At 36.2% G+C, this 16,556-nt stretch overlaps 1 protein-coding gene across 1 annotated transcript in view; it reads right to left on the bottom strand.

The window, feature by feature from the left end:
• Positions 1-937: 937 nt before the first annotated feature.
• Positions 938-16,556, bottom strand: part of FGL1 (fibrinogen like 1) — a 29,461-nt gene continuing 13,842 nt past the window's right edge. Inside the window, exons 5-10 of the mRNA XM_032686993.1 lie at positions 13,462-13,642; positions 10,866-11,025; positions 9,335-9,432; positions 8,352-8,440; positions 7,616-7,803; positions 938-3,792 (exon numbers count right to left, since the gene is read on the bottom strand). Coding sequence (XP_032542884.1) covers positions 3,633-3,792; positions 7,616-7,803; positions 8,352-8,440; positions 9,335-9,432; positions 10,866-11,025; positions 13,462-13,642 — 876 coding nt within the window. The 3' untranslated portion in view covers positions 938-3,632. The remainder of the gene's footprint in view (positions 3,793-7,615; positions 7,804-8,351; positions 8,441-9,334; positions 9,433-10,865; positions 11,026-13,461; positions 13,643-16,556) is intronic.

Raw genomic sequence — 16,556 nt, forward strand, 5'->3', positions numbered from 1 at the left:
TACTCTTTCTGCTCTTTCTACCTCTGTTACAACTGCCAAAGAGAACCTACTACTGAAGGAAAAGCTGCATTTTCATTCTTTTGAGCTAATGAGGAGTGAACTAAAGGAACGTGACAGTAATGTTCACAGATCTGGCAAGCTGTGGTTCAAATCCCCTTTCTGGGTAACCATTTCACTAATAGCAAGGAGAAGTAGCTTTGACAGAACAAAATGTTATACCTACAAAAGGAGTTCAAGAATTGGTGTCATGAATAACAGTTTTGGGAATGGTAGGGAGGGGTAGAGACTAGCTAAACAGTGGAGCTGATGGGAAAACAGTAGGCCAAACTGCAGTATCTCAGCTCTGCCAATGCGTTCTAGATATTCTAGGGAAAAAAATGCTGTAGCTTATAAGGCTCTTTTATTGCTTATTTAATTCACCTAGGATTGTGGTTTCCCTTCTTTTAATCTCCAATATGTTTAGCAAATGCAAGAAAACAGAAATAGAAATACAATACAAGAGTATTTCCTTTGAACAAATATTACAAAAAAAATGTTTCTGATTACATGGTGCTGGTAGCTATCATTATGTTCTTTATTAAATCATGACTGATAAAATATTTTCCTTGTTCTCTTATTCTTCTTCTGTTGGGTTGTATGATTTGTATCAAATAGTATGTATAAATTTTCAGCTATTTGGGAGTTATGTTGTTCTGTCTAACACCTGAACAAATAAACTGGCCTTTATTATGCTGTCTTGTAAGAATAAAGACTACTTTAGAACATGTTTGTACCTGTTGAGGAAATAATATGAACAGGCAAGCCTGGCAGAGAAAGGAATTCTCTTCCAAGCTTGTGTCTTGTCTGGTAGCTATTAAATCTTCCCTTTTGAAAATCAATGGTTTGTTTATTTAAGAGCAGTTATATGACCATTTTGAATTACAACACTTTCGCGTGCTTTTCATGTGGCCAGAAAGATTTATTGCACAAAGAAAGGCCATAGAAAGATGGTGGAAATTAGCTACAATATTTGTATGTTGCTAACAGTATGCTAGATGCTTCCTTGTTCTGAAGAACATTCAGTCCAAATAAACATATAAATGCATTATAAGATGTTCAGAGAAAGATTTGATTCTCCTTCATTTTACGATTTCCAGTATAGAAAGGTAGTGAAATTTTACATCATCAGAATATGTCAAAAGCACCCTAACTCAGCTGAAAGATTTCATTAGTGTTCTAATAAATGAAGAGGATGGATTTATTCTGGAGTACATAAAAAAATTACTGTAGATTTTATGAGTACAATCTGTACATGTTGAGGGTCTTCTTTGTGTGTGCTAGAGATCCAAGTTTGCTGTACATAAATCCTCCATGTCATTTATTTAGGTGGAATATGATCTGGCTTGATGCTCTCCAGATTCATGAGTTAATATTTCCATTTTGTTGTGAAAAACTAAACGGATTTTTATACATTTTCTATATAATGGCATTCCATTTTTTTCCAAATAATTAAATGTTTCTCCTCTTAGAGTAGCAAAAGAATGTGAAAATCACTATGGGAGATTCTATACTTACAACAGCTTTTTTAGCTACTCCAAAACTTCCATTACCTTATTAATAACTCATACCTACAGACATACTCATAGTTACATAGGAATCAATTTTAAGTGCTATAATAAAATTGGATAAAAATACTTTACCAGATTTTCTGTTTTAATGTTGAATCTCTCCCTCTCTCTCACCATGCACACACCCACATAGGGAGGCATGCCTTCCATTAAATCCATACAGGATTTAATTTGGTATAACTAACGAAACAAAGTTCAAAATGAGCAGTTGTAGAGCTGTTCACTGGTCCTCTCATGCAGGGATAGAGGCTAGAAATCTCTAGCACATTATCTATTGATAAATAAAGAAAAAGACTGGATTATCTAGAATACCTGCTACTAACACAGAAGGCAGAGACCTCAAAAACTCTATACTGCCAAATTTTATCAGCACAATTTTTACATTATATCATGCTTTTTAGCTGCCTGAATGCTCTTTTTTTGCTACTTAATTCCTTTTTTTTTGTTTAGATGTAATCTGATTTATCTTAAGTGAGATTTTTTCATACAAACCTCTCTTTTTTCTCTCCAGTTGTTCTGAACATCCTCCTTCCCTTATTCCATGCAAATCTTTCAAGGGTTCTTTACAAACTTTTGTTTTGGGAGGATGCATAGGGAAGGAAAAATGGCTATGCAGAGAGTTACCATTCAGCTGACCTGTATTCTGATCAATGGAGTTATAAACTGACTGACATTGCCAAAAGTTAGTTTCAGTTATGTTAAGCGTGACTGAAAGTGGCTGCCACATTCAAAAACTGTATTTGGACAGAGGGGGAGAGAGTGGCAGTACAACCACAAAAGCAAAATTATTTTAAGAAAGCAAGCTTAGAGCCTTTTTGTTTTTTGGAAATCGTCACTTGCATCTGCCCAGCAGAATTGGATTACATTTCATCAGAGAGCTTTCCTATTTTCCTGTCTTCTCCATGGCAGCAAGCACTAATCAGCGACTCTTGTTATTGCTGGCTGTTGGAGTCTGTTGTAGTACTAGGCACAAAAGCCAGGGTCAGGCAGAGTCTCTCATTATTTTTCCTTGTAAAAGAAAAATGTGGATCTGCAGCTTTGAGAAGGAGAAAAGCCCAGAGAGCCTAGACAAGTACATAGGAAAAGGAGAAGCAGAACCACTTTGAGGTGACTAAACAGGACATTCAAATTTAGAGAGTTGTGGAGTCTAACAGATAAAAAAAGAAAGTAGTTACTTATAGTGTCAAGCACTAAGAACCTCTGAAATGACACTTCCCTCTACATATGCATTGTGTTCAAAGCTTAGCTCACATTAACATTAGTTGCAGCTTTTGTTAAACTCCACATGTCAATATATTAAAGTCCTTTATTTTTTTTATTAAAAAAAGGCATAATGGTTACCAAGAAGACGAAAAGCATAATTACTGACCATCTAGAAATGTTAGATTGAAATGATGTGACCAGCCCTAGGAATGCTTCAGCAACAACAGACAATCCACTTCTCTATGCTGGATTCAATTGATTCTAGCCTGGTAGCATCCCTTCTCTTTCTTCAGTTTCCTGCCTCATTCCTTATACCTTTTTGTGTATGCTATGTACACAACACATGCAACAAATACACTAGAGGAATTTACAGGAAATTCACTTCTAAAGTCTTGAACCATTCCAAAGCAAGTATGTTTCATCCACTGAGCAAACCTTATGCTTCTATTTGAATAGGGTTTTTACTGCAGTAAGTACAATTAATTTTCATTTTTGGGTCAACACCGTAACAATAATGTTGGTTTTTAAAGGTGAAAGGATTTGTAGTTACTGTAAAGCAAAAAATTCTCCATCTTGATGATGTCCTTATTTCTAGATGAATGCTTGCCATTTTTAAAAAAACCCTGTACACATATTAGCATTAGTATTGTATCTAAAGATTCATAGGCCAGACTGTCTTCTCACATCTCATAAAACTACTAGTTGCAGAGGCATTATTGCAAATTTATATATGCATAGATGAGAAGCAAAAATTGGCCTATCTGTTTTAATTTGGAATAATTTCCTAAAAGATTAACTAGGTAAATCGTCTTAATAAAATACTTAAACAATATTTAGTTCAAAATCTGCTGGTCTGACCTTCATGACAACGGATTTTAGGGAGTACCACCACCCATGCCAAGAGTACCAAACAATCCCGTTGTCTGTCTTGGCAGTGTAGGGACCTCTGTAGTACAAACCGTTCAGGTTGGCAGAGTGACACCTGGTGGGAAAGTAAGGTGAAAAAGCAATGAGGCTTCTGCCAAAAAGTTTCAGGAATGTGTCATTTCTGTGCGAGTCAAAAATTTTGCCATGTTTGTCAAACAGCCTAGTTTGACAGTTGCACGAATTTGAATTTGTGGACTTCTGTGAGCCTAAACAACAGTGGTTTAATTAGGGCACAACTGCAAGTGTTCTTCGCTTCCTTAAAACAAAAGTTCTGCTTGTTCCTTTCACACGTTTTCTGACATTACTAGCTCTTGGAGTTTTTCCTGTGAATCTGCTTCAGTGGAGAATTATTCCAGAGCTGTTCAGGCCATGGATGACAGCAGAGCATATACCAAGAAAAACTCTGGGAAATAAATCCTATTCTGGTTTTTGTTGTTCCAGGTTAGCTCCCCTCAAGTTTTCCAGTTACACCACATGGTGTTTTGTATGACAAAACCTGAATACCACTATCAGTTTGTCTATTCACCTGTGGACTTCTATTTACAAATAGATGAAATCCAAATGCTAATTAAAAATCTGTATACCAACTCACTGGATCATTGGAATTGGCATTTTATTTGACTATACAAAGTACATTTTTTCGTTCTTTAACAGGCTGAGGCAGCAATGCTGTTACAGTTTATTAAATATAGTGGTTGAAACAAACAAAGAAAAAAATCCTAGCAAACCCCCAAAGGCTTGAATAAGAACCGGCACAAACTTGATACTGATTTGTTTTCTACAAGAAAGAAATTTAGATCTCTATGGAGAGCAAACTGACTGTTCCTTCTGCAGCACGTTGTGATGGATCAGCTTAGTTTATCTGCCAATTCAGTATTTCATTATTAGTGCTGTTAATATTTAGCTGTCAAACACTATGATGGATTCCAAAAGCAGACTTCAGATAATACACAAACAGAAAACATTCCAAATTAACCTTATGACTATTATTACTGGCAAATCTTAGTCTTTTTGGCAATGCTTACACTTCATTAACAAAGTTTTTGAGAAATAAAAACTGTCATAAAAGACCTATGGGAAAATTTTCATCTATATATGCTTTTTTATTCCTTAAAATTTTGAAGCTCAATTTTGATAATGTGTTAGTTGAAAGCTTATGATTTGTGGACATCAAAAGTGGCTTTGTTTTTGAGAATGACAAACTTGTATCAGAGGTGACATAATCTTTCTAACCATACAAATTCTGCAAAGAGCAGGCATTCTGTCTACTTTGAATCAAAACATAGAATTCATTAGAAGAATCATAAAAAAGCAAACCATAATTTGTCAACAGCAACATGAGCCAGTTAAAAGCCTTAATTAGTGCTAGGAAGCACTAATTGCCAGGATATATAGTATTCACTAACCAACTGGAGGCTGCCTGAAGTAACTGGACATACTAAATTAACAATTGCCATGTGATTATTGATATGACATTGTGAAGCAACATTCATTATTCACAAGTCAATAAATACCTTAAAGTTAGCCTATATTTCTCCTTTCTTTCCCATAGGTTAATTTTAAAGTAAGAAACTACCATAGTTTCAAAAGTACAGTCAACTCTGAACTACCCATGGACATTTTATCTGGATTATATATTAATGATATGACAGGTGCAGCGAAATGGAGTTTGTTCCCTGAAGAACTTTTTGAATTCTGTCTGGGTTTACTGACTCCTCTAAGGCCCCACATGAATGTAGCTATGCTGTCTCTGGGATGATTGGTGAGCCAGGGAGCTTGAGTTAGTGAGATCTATGGCCCCAAGTTATTGCCTGACAGATCCACTATTATCATCCATGCATGGTGTAACTAAAACTGTGAGTGCTGGGGGGAGAATAAGATCATGCCCAACTAGAACTGTTAGCTCTTCTTTCACTAGTTATGAACCTACTGACCTTTGCAACACCCTGGATGCAGGAAATCTTATGGGTGTAGTACCGGCTCTGTGGATTTGCATTCAAGATGAAAATCTCTCCTAGAGCTTTGCTTACAAAACGATGCAGAGGGGCCATTTTTCTGCAGAAGTTCAGGATAACAAATTCTGAGCTGGAGCAAAACTGGTAACTTTAGATCTGAGCTACTTTCGTGAAGCCTCACTTGTGTCCTGTCCCTTGGTTTTCATATTATCTGGGCTTTTCTGTATTTCATTAGTCCAGATAGCATAGACTTGGCTATAAACAATTCCTTCATAGCTGGGAGCTCCTATATAAACCAGCCAAGAGCACTAATTCCTTCTATGTTTGCTAATCTGTGCATGACAAATACATGTTTCTGAATGCTTTCCTTTCTCTGCCAGTACTGTTCTTTTGAATAGGATTTCATAATACTTCTTCTAGTATTTTGCAGTTCTAAGTTTTATGTTAGGCTTAACATAAAAAAGTTAATAGCAAGACAGTGAAATAAAACTATTATTAACTCATATTCATTATCCAGATAGACTGTCACTTTAAGAGCATTAACTACAGAGCCATAATAGGAACTAGCCTAGTAGGAGTCAGCTATCTTTAGTAGCTGTGTAGTACCAGCTACAAGGTATAAATAACTGTCAAGTTCTGCTGTACAGCTTCTTTTGCAAAGGGGTCATTCTTTTGTTCAAATCAATCCAATATTAAAAAAAAAAAGTTTTTAAAAAATAAAAAATTGTACGCAGTGGTCTAAAAGTGGTTACTGATTCACTCTTAATGAATTCCATGGCATGATATCAGTTTAATGCTACTTGAGGTCTAAATATTCCTTTAAATCATCAAAAGTTCTGATTTCATGTGAAAAGAATCTCCAGCATAGTTGCCTTTCCCTTTTATATCTTAGCTTTCCTGAGAAATCGAAAAAAACCCTTCTCTACATGTGACTTTTTGCCATAGGTCTCAAACACTCTGCTGACACACTATCCATGCAAATATATTAAAATAAGTAGTCAGTTGTGAAACGTTTAGTTAACAGCTACATCATATCAGCTAAGGTGGTCACAGAGACTACTTATGGAATCAGAATTTGGAAAATGAGGAGTTAAAAACAGAAACAAATGATGACACAACAGAAACAATGGAGCTGATCCAGCTTGGCAGTTCTTGCCAAGTGAACTGAGATCACAGAGAGAGAGTAGTATGCTTCCCTGAGCTGTATTTTAAACCTATTACACAGTGAGATTGCATAGTTTCTCTTCATGGCTATATTTATCCAATTAATTATGGGAAAGAACATAGCTGATCTGTACAGACTATGCTAAGGCTACCCATTTTTAATTTTTGAATTGGTATTCTGCATGTAAGTAGAGTTTTAAAATTCTTTCACTGAACCCTATTTAAAAAAAATCTTTGTCTCAGTCCATCCATACTCACTGACAGAAATTGAGTGGACACATTACCATCTTCATATGGAAGGAATAATAAGAGTGACATGCTGTGAACTGTGGTGAAAAAAATGAGTGTTGATAACCTGGCACTAGTTTAGCTCATCAGATATTTTTCAGCACTGCCACATCTGGTCTAGTGCAATGCAGGAAAAATGCAAGAATGAAGCACAACGGGGATACATCTGCAAACTCTACATGACCTACTTGTGTAAAAACTAGTTACCTTAAAGAGGCAGAATTATCTCCCCTTTACTGCCTGATAACAAAGATGACCTACTGCAAATACTATTATCACAGAGACTTGTGCAGTAGGTGCTGTCCCTTCTACAGTGAGTCTCAGTCTTACCAGCACTAAGACCTCTGGTAGGAGACAGGAGCACATTGCCAATAAATAAACAATGTCAATCCTATCTTCTACCATATGTTATTATTGTCTGAGTATGCATGAAGCAGAATAGTTGACAGTAACTATATAAAATCAAAGTACCTGTTAAACCACCAGCCAGCCTTTTCCTCTTCAGCACAGTTACCTTCATAGTTGTCATTATCCCTGTCTCTAGTACTGAATTTCATTCCTCGATGATCAGCCCACCATTTTACTTCAGGATGAAATCCACCAGTAAGGGAATCACCAGCTGTACCAGAGTATTCACCACAGCTCATCTCATAAGAATGCTAATGAAAAATGTGAAGAAAGGAAAAAAAAATAAATTCCAATATGTTTTTGGCCCTTCGCAGATCAGAGAGTGAAACCACAAAGAGGAAAATAATCTGATCAATTTGCTACTATTTTTATGCTAAGAAATGTCATGCCACTTAAATACTGTGTACCAGATAATGAAGTGCTGTAAAGATGCTTACCAGGGGTAAAATTTGTTATTAACTTTATGTATAAATGACATAATAAAAAACAATATTAAGGTGAGTTTGCAGTATACATTACAAATCAAAACGTTATGTACCATTACTGTTGGTAGTGTCAACAAAAGTAGAAAAAGTGCTTTTATCCATGGCTGCTAAATCAAATGATACATGTATTTTACAGAAAGCATCAGGGTAAACTACTATTATTGCATCCTTGAAAATTATAAGCATATGTAAGAAAGAAAATATAATAAGGTTCTACACAAACCTTCATGAAAATTAGGGAACGTGTATGTTTATTGTTGGTCTACAGAATCCGCATTTTTATTAAAATCTCCAGTAATTTAATATTTTATTACCTCCTCTCCTGCAACTCTGAATCTTGCATATTGTGCAAAACGCCGTTCTCCTTCAAAATCAGTTAGATCAATTCTTAAAGTATAATTCCCTTGAAAAATAACAACAAAAATTATTTTAGTTAAACTAGCTTCTCTCACTACTTTTCAGAACTATTATAGTAGAAAATTAAAATATGTTTTTATCATGAACCTCTATCACCACAGCATATTTCATGGGTTTTTGTCTTCTTTCTTTATTCATTGTCTTTATTCACCTGAGTCAGCTTAGAAAAATTTTAGAATTATTCCAATACAGATTTTCAAATGTAGAAAATTAAAAATCTAATGAAAAAGGCCTTACGGACTTTATATTTCAGTAAGGTATTTGAGGTGGAAATAAAAGGATAGTGAGAAACAATCAATAAACATTCTCCTAAGAAAATTAGATTTTTATGCTCTGAAAATAAGAGTTATACTACGATCACATCATGGTGGCACTGATTCCCATATGATTTAGCTGACTAAGCCAATGGGTAAGTTTTGTATATGCATCATTCTACAACAAAGCCAAAGTTAGCTTAGATTGAGTGACTTTTAGAAAGATGGGAATAGCTTTCTACACCTGATCTGATCAACAGGACTGGCCTAGAATTACCTTCATGTAATAGCCCACACAGCCACATAAAGCCCTGACTAAATGAACAGGTACAGCATACTACCTGACTGGACTGGTAGTGATGCCGACTGCAAAACAGACAGAGAGAATTCTTTCCTGTCTAGTGTGTCCTGTTTCACGGAGGCTCTCTGCTGGCCCAATGACAGTTTTGAACCTTTTGTTAGAAAACATATATTCAGGTGTGTTTTGTTCTGAAACTTGGAGAAGTCCATGCAGACTAACAAGAGAACTCAGGATTTATGCTAACAAAACGGGTAACAAAAAATGGCTCAGAAAGAGCAAAGAAACAGAAACTATAAGAAGACTATTGTTATAATACAAATCTTACCTTGATTAGTCAAATAATGAAGATTTTTATTTCCAAGCCAATATTCACCATTTTTCAAACCAAAATTTCCAAAGCCTTCTTCATAGTCAGCCCAGACTCTGAAAAGAGTATAAATCATTAATTTATCAAAAAAGCAAGTTTGTTTGGATGTTTATTATACAGTTATAGATCACAGAATAATGCAAACTGGAAGGAACCTTGAGAGGCAATCTAGTCCAATGTCATGCTCCAGGCAGAGTCAACCATGAGATTTGACCAGGTTGCTCGGAGTTTGTCCAGAAACTTCCAGAGATGGAGACTGCACATTCTCTTTGGATAACCTGCTGACTGTTCTCACAGTGAAACAGTTTCTCCTTACATCCAATCTGAACCTCTCTTGTTTCAATTTAACAGCTCGGTCCAATCTCTGGTATAGCACAATTTATCTGATGTGAAGACATTTTTCCTGGTTAAATCTAAGGGATCTAAGTGAATGTGTAGGTGTCTCACAGGCATTGTTTCTTTATTATCTGTGATTTGATTAAGGTGTGACACTCCTGCAGCTGGATATATAAATTTGTAACTTGAGGTATTAGCTAGCCATTTCTAGCTTTGAGTTATTAACAGATTCTAAAAATTTTTGAACTCAATACTGGTGCATAGTTTCAAGAATTAATGTGTATACATTTCCCTACCTACAGTGGTTCTGAAACTCTTAGTGGTTTTGGTTTCATAGCATGTTCTAATGGGAACAGAAATATCATATATTTCCTGTATCAGAAGCAACCTACTTCAGCAATGGATGAAAGGCTGTGGACAGGCAGCCGTAAGGGAGAGAAGCCCCTGTGACTTTAGCAGCTGGTAGTCTCTGGCAAGGGAAAAGAATAGGTGGTGTGTGGTAGTAATAACTGCAAAATGCTACAGATTGCTTCTGTAGCTTGTCTGACCATATTTTATAAAACAGAAGTTTTCTTGGCTCACAAATGGCTTGTTTTTGTGGTTCACAGGGCCAAAGTTTTCACTTCTGGACATTTCCCAAAAAATGTGTGAGTCTTGGCAAAGGCAAGGAGGTTAGTTGTCCACAAATCAAGTTCTCAACCATTTTATTTTTCCTGGAGGCATTTTGTCATGAGCTACAAATTACTTTTGTGGTGTGTTTCTCTCATACTTGCTTGCTGATGGCATTTTGGTTCAAGCAGATTGCTTGCATTTTTACATTTTTAGATGTTTACTGTTTGCAAAAGACAAGGTAGTCCTTTACTCGTCATGAAGAGTCCTTGCTCCAACAATTGTTAATGCATTTGACATTGAAGTGTCCTCGTGTAAAATGCACAAGTTGTCAGAAAAAGGCTAGCAGAGATGTCTCATAGAAAACAGCCAGAGCCAGAAGTGGTATCTCATCTGGAGGCTGTCCCACAGAATAACCATTCCTCCCTTTTATCTGGGATAACAACCTATTAATATACTTCTAGAGGTCAGATTTAACTTTCCATTTTAACTTTAATGATTCTCCACTTAGTTTCCAATTTTAATGACCAAGTCTAGTACCTACCTATCAAAATTCTGGCTGCCATCAGATCGTCTCTGAAAAACAGTCCAACCACCTCCTTCAGACATGTCACAGAAGGCAAGGAACTCAGTAGGACTCTGGATAGGTTTCATCTTATAAAATCCACTTTGCTTATGGCCATCATTGTAGATTTCTGCGCAATCTGTTCACAAAACATTGATTGGACACAACTTTTTTAGTTTTGTACTTAATGGCAAAATCAGAAGTCAATAGAGATAATCAAGTCATGTCATGTAGAAGTCACATATGAACGAGACTAATAAAAAATATATTTGCAAACACATTTCATTGACTTTTGGGGCATTTTCTTGCATTTGTGTTGCTTTATGAGCATAAAGCAATATTTATTGAGTTGTAATTATTTTGACATTTCATTAACGGAATATTTTTTCCACCATAAAATAATTTTTGTTTTCATTTGCCTAGCGAAGTAATTCCTCCGTTTTAAGTGGCGTCACTTCTAATTTACAGTGCATGATCCACATTAGAGTCCTGCTACCAGCATAAAATTACTTATAAGACACATGGTAACCTTCGAAAATAAACATGTACATCTATGTCCAGAAAGTTCACAGCAGAACTGCCAAAAACAAGAGTATGAGTCTCCAGTGTTAGAAACAATTGCTGGGCCTGATTCTCTTGTACTTTCAACCAAATAGATGCAAAAATATATAGAATACTACTCCCAAAAAGTGCAGTGTATGGTTAAAATTATAGCACTTCGACTTGATACCAGTTACAGTCTGGCCTGCATTGCTGTTGATGAATATCATTTACAACAATCACAAAATCCAGAGCTCATAGAAATATTGCAGCAATGTAATTGTATAATTTTATATTTTTTCCTCTAGGAATTAAGAAATGAAAAGAGTTCTTTGTTTATATGTAATCTACCGTTAAACAGTCATACAGGAAAGACGTATGACTTTCAGCATTTCTGCTTTTCCTGGCTAAGGTAGAGCTGATTAACTTTATGGCATTCTCTGAAACATTTATGAATATGTTGGCTGAACTTCCAGGCCTTGTTGGAATTTTCTGAACTATTATATTTCTTGTCAGTGAAAGTGTCAGCGAAGATTAGACATAGAAAATAAACACTTTATACTCAAAACAAATAGCTATGCCAGGATTTGAATAAATTCTAATAGAAAACATGATTTAAATAACAGCTAAGTTGTCTTTCTAGTGAATGTTTGATTGGCTTACATGAAAATAGCTTTTCTTATCCATTAATTTCTTGTGCAAAACACAAGCACATTTTAATGTTTAGCAGTTGTATATAGTGTGGAATTTCTCCCTCACTATCTAACTCAAATTATCCAGCTCTCTTGATATTAAAATGCTACAGCAGTTTAAGTGAAATAATGCAATATGAACAGGAAAAAGCATTTCCCAAGCTATAAGGAAAGTGAAGAACTAATGGGGAAAAAAATCATCAGAAATGGGAACAAGTTACATCTGTTATTTAGAGTAACGTTTTCAGAAAATAAACTGAGGCATGTGCTAAGAAAATGCAAATGCCTTTCAGAGAAATGTAGGTTTAATAATCTTTTCCAGTAATAAATGAGTCAGCCATAATAATATTTTTAGAAAAGTATTCCAGGATGCTGAGTACATAAATAAATACATAGCTAAAATTTAAAATCAGACTTACAACTGCTTTTAATTTAATTTTAATGGTGCTTTGTTATACTCGATGCCTTGTTATATGTTGTGATTTCTTCCAGCAGCACAAACACTAGAAGTATATTCAAACAAGGCTTTTAAAAATAATAGCAGTTTAGGCTTTCTAGAACTGGAAAATAAGAAATGAACACCATCCAGGAATCAAATTGTAATTTCAATCCAACTGTTGTTTTGGATAGTGTTTTATTATTTTAAGAGTTTGGCCTCACTGCAGCTGTTACAAGACAACACTTAGCTTTGTAGAGGGAGCAGATCACCACCACAATGCTGGTGAAAATATAAAAACAACTTTAAACCAGTATTTTAGAAGCCGTGATGTCATGAGCTGAATCTAACTCAGTCAAAATGGGGCCACATACAGAATATTATTGAAGTGAGATGCATTGAAGTGAGAAGTCATTATGCCAGGCTTATGTGTGTAAATATGTATGTCTCAGGGACTTTACAGATTGGAAGAGCCGGTGTGTGCTTGTAACCCAGGAGACCATTTGAATGTGTGAATGTGAACTGACCCTGTGGGTTAGAACTTTTTGAGATTAGTCAAAGAACAGTGTTTAGCAATCTGTAACTGCTGATTAACATTTTGTACATGTCTATTATTGACTTTTTTCCCGTTTTATGGCTGATATTTATGCTTAATTTATTGTTCACTGATTGTTTTTTAATTTTGCACTATTAATAAATCAATAAACTACTTCAATCCTGATTTGATTTATACATCTGGCATTAACAATCTTTCCCTGCCTAGAAAGTCTAGGTAAAAGCTGAACACTGTGTTTTAAACAATTATTCTATGATTAGCTTTTAAAACAATAAGTCAATGGGCCCAATTGTGCTAAAGCTTCTGTGTATCAGTACTCATGGAAATGAAAAGAATAGCTTCATTTCTAACCTGAATACTGCCTTTTTCCTCCCAAGTCAATGACACTGTTTTCATCTCCTCTGTCACTGTACTGAATCTCTTTCTTCTCTAAAAGCTGCATAATTTTTAACTGCTGCTGTTTCACACGGTGCTCCAGAAGCCTCACCTGGCCCTGAAGTTGTATCTGCTCTTGAAAACATTTCTGTAAATCCTAGAGAGGAAAACATATCTTATTGTAAAATCAACAAATTTTTGTGAAATTTAACATGTGACACAAAAAGCCAACCAAAAACCACCCATAAATAAAATTTAACTTGAATAAAACATTTTGGTCACAATTTCCTACAGACACTATGTTGACTTCCACCTCATGTGTTACCTCTGTTTAAAATTATTTCATATATTACAGAGTGTAATATATGAAATATATATTAAGAACAATAGCTGTTTTGCAAAGAGATCTTCTCTTTAGTGCTTATAACTACCAGCTCTCACTGCAGACATGCAGAGGGGACTTTAGGGAAAAACACTATATTACAGACTATCATAAGGATGGCTTATTCTCTATCACCTGCCATCCACAGAGATTTGCTATCCAGTGAAGCCTGCTACTGACATTGTGATGGTTCTAGAATCTTAAAGAAATGCAACCCATACTGCTTATGATAAAAACCTTAACATTGCAAACATAAATATTGTAAAGTTTTAAGATAATTTTTGGCATGCTAAAATAAATAGTCCCTAAGAAGCTGTGAATGTGCATGAAAAATTAAAGTTAAAACTTAAAGTCAATATTGTGAGAAATGCGGCAATTCTGATAAGGTGATACCTTGCACTCATTTCACCCTGGTGCAAATGCAGATAAATGACAAGAGAGTTGGAATAGCTGTTCCAAATTCTGACATGCTGACTCTATGCAGAGCAATAAATAATTGGTTGTAGATTAAAGACTATGGCAAAATTGCCAAAGTGAGCCAAACCTGATCTGGGGAGCTTAAATTAAAACAATCGCTAGACTTTTAAATAGATATTAAATAAATTTTATTTCAAGTGTGGGGGGGAAAGTCTTTGGAAATGTGACCTAAGTAACACTGTCTGCAATTTTATATGAGCAGAGTTTAGTAGCTATGGTGCTTGCACAGGAGCACAACTAGCCCTGTAAAAGCAAAATCAAAGGACAAACTTTTGGAAATCGCGGAATCACAGAATCGACCAGGTTGGGAAAGACCTCCAAGATCATCAAGTCCAATTCTTGATCCAACATCGCTGTGGTTACTAGACCATGGCACTAAGTGCCACATCCAGTCTCATCTTAAAAACCTCCAGGGACAGTGAATCCACCACCTACCTGGGCAGCCCATCCCAATGCCTGATTGCTTTCCCTGTAAAATTTTTTTTCCTAATATCCAACCTAAACTTCCCCTGGCAGAGCTTAAGATCGTGCCCTCTTGTCCTACTGCTGGTTGCCTGGGAGAAGAGACTGACACCCACCTGGCTACAACCTCCTTTCAGGTAGTTGTAGAATGTGATGAAGTCTCCCCTGAGCCTCATCTTCTCCAGGCTGAACAACCCCACCTCCCTCAGCCTCTCCTTACAGGAGGACATGGAAGATCAAATTTGGCATATAAGATCAAATCTGACATATAAGATAAAATCTGCAGTAGTTCTAAATTGGTATAACCTCATTCATAGGGAACACTATTTACATGTAGACCTGTAACATTTGGCATGCATGTGGAAGAATTGGTATCTTAGAACATTGTCCTATCACATTGAACTATAGAGAGGTCTGAACTAGCACACTGATGTGCACCTCCAGTGACATCTGCATACTTTCACTTGCATCAGGCTCAGGCTTCACCTATTTTTCCATAAACACTCCCAACAAAACGTTCTGTTTGTTTGCAATATCTAGTTATGCTGAAAAATTTGATCATCAGACTTTGCAGAAAAATCATAAATATTGGCCTCAAATTTAAGTATTATTGAAGTGTATCAGATACTTGCTTTGATTAATTCTTAACTGCAATCTAATACACATGGGGAATGGGGAATATGTATGTGTGTGTGGCACTGGGCAGTTTGTCAAAGGTTTAGCTGCCTCTCTGTGTTTGGGCTGCCCACGTCGGGCTTCCTGGACAGCAGGTGTGTCTGCAGAGCTGAGCCCTTCTGGTTGGGGTCGGCTGAGGAATCACAACAGTGCTTGACCGCAAGGGGACACTGTAAGGCCAGTGGCACGTTTACCGAACACCTTTTAGAGGAATAAACAAAGCAGCCAATGACCTGATATCCTGAGAGTCCTCTCTTGGTTAAGAGCACTCCCTTGAAAATCTTTCTCAGTGGTTAATAGCTATACGAGATGCCTAGCATATCTTCCTTTTCTGCTAGCAGGAAATGAGAGAAGGAAATACTTAAAATATATGGACATACAGAGACAAACTTGCCACAGTGGCTTGGAGGGATATTATTTGACCATATGCACTGGTTAATGTGGGACATGTAGCATATTACGAAGGAAAGATGCACTATTATGCAGGCTTTTCAGGGTATCTGCAGCTACATCCAAACCTTTCACAAAAGCTGAATTTTCAATGGAAATTAATTCAATGGGAGATTTAGAAGAGGCTTCCTTGACAGGTCTCTGCAAAAATCTAGTCCTGTGTGCATACATAAAATTATAGAGAACTGGAGAGCTTTAGATGAGAGAGAAAGAGATGCATAGGTAAGTTGAGAGACAGTGAATAAATTAAAAAAATATATTGAAAAAAATATATTCACCCTGATGAGCTAATGCTAACAATAGAAGTAAAGCTATAAAAAAATTCCCATTGTTCTCAGTCAGACCAAATATTAATTCTAATAATATTAAGAGTGATAAAGAGGCCATCATGCCACACTTACCAGTTTAAGTGCAGTGTTTGTTTACTGAGGTTAGCCTGTATCAGTCTTAACTCAGTACACACAACCTTGGAGAACACGGTAAAATACAATAGGAAAGACCTGGAAATGGTGACCCTGGTTTCCAAGCCCTTGCAATTTCATAGCAAGGCTTCAGGCAGGTTGCCCCTTTGACATACAGCAAGATCTGAGCCACCTTCCCTTCTGGAGAGAGCAAGAGACTGTGA

The sequence above is a fragment of the Chiroxiphia lanceolata genome, chromosome 4 (assembly GCF_009829145.1).
Source record: "Chiroxiphia lanceolata isolate bChiLan1 chromosome 4, bChiLan1.pri, whole genome shotgun sequence".
In the NCBI taxonomy this organism is placed as follows: Eukaryota; Metazoa; Chordata; class Aves; order Passeriformes; family Pipridae; genus Chiroxiphia; species Chiroxiphia lanceolata.